This window comes from Corvus brachyrhynchos, unplaced genomic scaffold (assembly GCF_000691975.1).
Source record: "Corvus brachyrhynchos isolate BGI_N302 unplaced genomic scaffold, ASM69197v1 scaffold597, whole genome shotgun sequence".
Lineage (NCBI taxonomy): Eukaryota > Metazoa > Chordata > Aves > Passeriformes > Corvidae > Corvus > Corvus brachyrhynchos.
The window spans coordinates 1,064,062-1,066,225 of record NW_008239000.1 but is presented as its reverse complement, the minus strand read 5'-3'; the positions used below and the strand labels follow the sequence as shown (position 1 = coordinate 1,066,225).

The 2,164-nt window shown below is 56.5% G+C and overlaps 1 protein-coding gene across 1 annotated transcript in view; it reads left to right on the top strand.

Moving 5' to 3' along the window:
- Positions 1-1,193: 1,193 nt before the first annotated feature.
- LOC103618936 (16 kDa beta-galactoside-binding lectin) overlaps positions 1,194-2,164 on the top strand; it is a 2,854-nt gene continuing 1,883 nt past the window's right edge. Inside the window, exon 1 of the mRNA XM_008637407.2 lies at positions 1,194-1,325. Within this exon, the coding sequence (XP_008635629.2) occupies positions 1,209-1,325 (117 nt within the window). The 5' untranslated portion in view covers positions 1,194-1,208. The remainder of the gene's footprint in view (positions 1,326-2,164) is intronic.

The following is a 2,164-nucleotide window of genomic DNA, read 5'->3' as shown; positions in this document are numbered from 1 at the left end:
TCTGAAATGGGTGTGGGGGATATCTGGGGCAAAGGATGGCATCAGGAGTCAGGATGCTGTTCCGGTAACAGCTCTAATAAAGTTCCAGCAGCCTCCTGCAGGGCAGCGTGTTTCCCACCACAACCCAGCCATAAATTCCTGCACTGTGTTGTGAGATGCCCTGCGCAGCCCTTCCAAAAGTGACCTGCACACAGGTACCTCGCAGGCTGGCCACGGCTCAGCCAGCAAGCAGCACACCGCGCTTATACAGCAGCTCTCACTGCGGGTTTGCAGGCAGGACTGGGAAGCTGCATGTCATTAGCGTCACTTCAGGCATGGGGGAAACTGAGGCACAGAGGCCCGAGGACGCTGCTAAAGCCCATGCAAAGGTTCGAGCCGATCCAGTGACACAGCCCCCCAGAGCACTGCAGCCGCTCCACCTTCACCTCCCTGCCCTGCAAAGACCCTCGGGGCAGTCATGCTCAGTGCTTTCCGGCGGCACAGGGAAGGGGAATACCAGGCGCTGGGCACTCTCTGGGATAGCAGCCTCCTCTCCCGTCCTGGCGGCTGCACACAGCCCTGCCCGGCCTCTTCCTCCCATAACAAAGCATTTCTCTTTTCCCTCCGGAGCCTTTTGCAACTGGAATGGAACCAGCAAGATCGTGCTGCTTTCCAAAAGCCGCAGCCTGAATTCTCACATCTACTTAGAGCCCCACACCACCACCCTTAACCTTTTAGGCACTTTTCAAATGCTGACGTGGGCTGTACCAAACCCTTGGCTTTCATTTAACTGCAAGCAGCGAGGATTTGTAGCCAGGGTCTCCCGCCAATCCAGGCTCCTTGCCGGCACGAGGCTGGCCTGGGCGAGAACATAACACCCCTATCCACAGAGGCAACCACTTTGCAGCAGTAACGCGAGGGCTCCCAACCCTGATTTTAGACAGAGATCGCCGAACAAAAAGCAGCCACCTCGCTCCTAGCACAGAGCCACACCGGCTCCCAGGATCGGAGCCAACAGACGCTGCATAGCAGCTCGGAGAGCTTACAGTGAGGATTTCTAGGATCACGCAAAGCAAACAATGGCTAGTTCTTAAAACCATACACAAGCTGCCCGCAAAGAACAGTATCAGTAGAGATCTCCCGCTGCCCCCTGTAAGTGGCCGGGAAGCTCCGGCCCCCACAGCTGCCATTGATCAGTCCCGTTCTTCGCCCGCCCCTCCAATCATGTGATGGTCCTGCCCGAGCGAGTTCGGCTGCTGGAGCTCAGCGCTGCGTCACTCCGTGCTGTGCAGAAGGGGCTCGGGGGTGTCCTGCCTGTTGGGGCCGGTGTCTGCAGCATGGAGAAAGTGAGTGCCGCCTGCGAGCCGGGGTGGTGTGCCAAGCAGGACTGGGACTAAGGCTGGGCTGCCTGTAGGGTTTGGGCCTGGTGCCAGAGATAGGAGGAGAAAAGGATTAGCTGGGAGGAAATGCAAGGCAGATTGATGGCTGTGGGAGGAATAGTTAGTGTTGACCAGCCGTATTTCTTCTCCTCTTCTTTAGTGTGTTATCTAAGTGGGGAAGCTGAGGAATGTTTATATTCTCAAGTACTCTGAAGGTTTGGGTCCATTTGCAACTCTACAGTAGTTTCAAGACCCGTTATACTTTTTCTCCCTTAAGCTGTGTATTTTTCTTCTGGAAAAATGCCTTTTGGGTACAGGAGTGGGTTAACTCGTAACGCAACAGGAGAGGAAGGCAGTCGGGCAGTGTATTCTAACCCACCTCTGCCCCCGCAGCTTTCCTTTCCTCGAAGGACGGCCCCGGGCGCAGAGGCTGCATTCCAGAGCCAGAGTTAGTGCCGTGGGGATGAGCAGTTTAGTGACTCGAGTAACCCTGACCTCGGCAGTCTGTGTATGGGTAGAGCAGGGAGCAGGCACGAGGGCAAAGACAGCATGAGGGGGCTGGGGGGCAGTGCCCAAGCAAACTAATTTGGAACTGGCCTCCCTACCTGACCCGGCACACAGTTAAGTAGAGCTCAGTTACACTGCTCCTCTAGCAGCTGGTGAATCACCTCCTGCACTGGGCTTGTGTGGCCAGGTTTTGGTAGCAGAGGGGGCTACAAGGGTTGCTTCTGTGCTGTGAGAAGCTGCCAGAAGCTTCCCCCAGGTCCAAGGCCAGCAGGCTCCAGGATGGGCACAGTGCTGGCCAA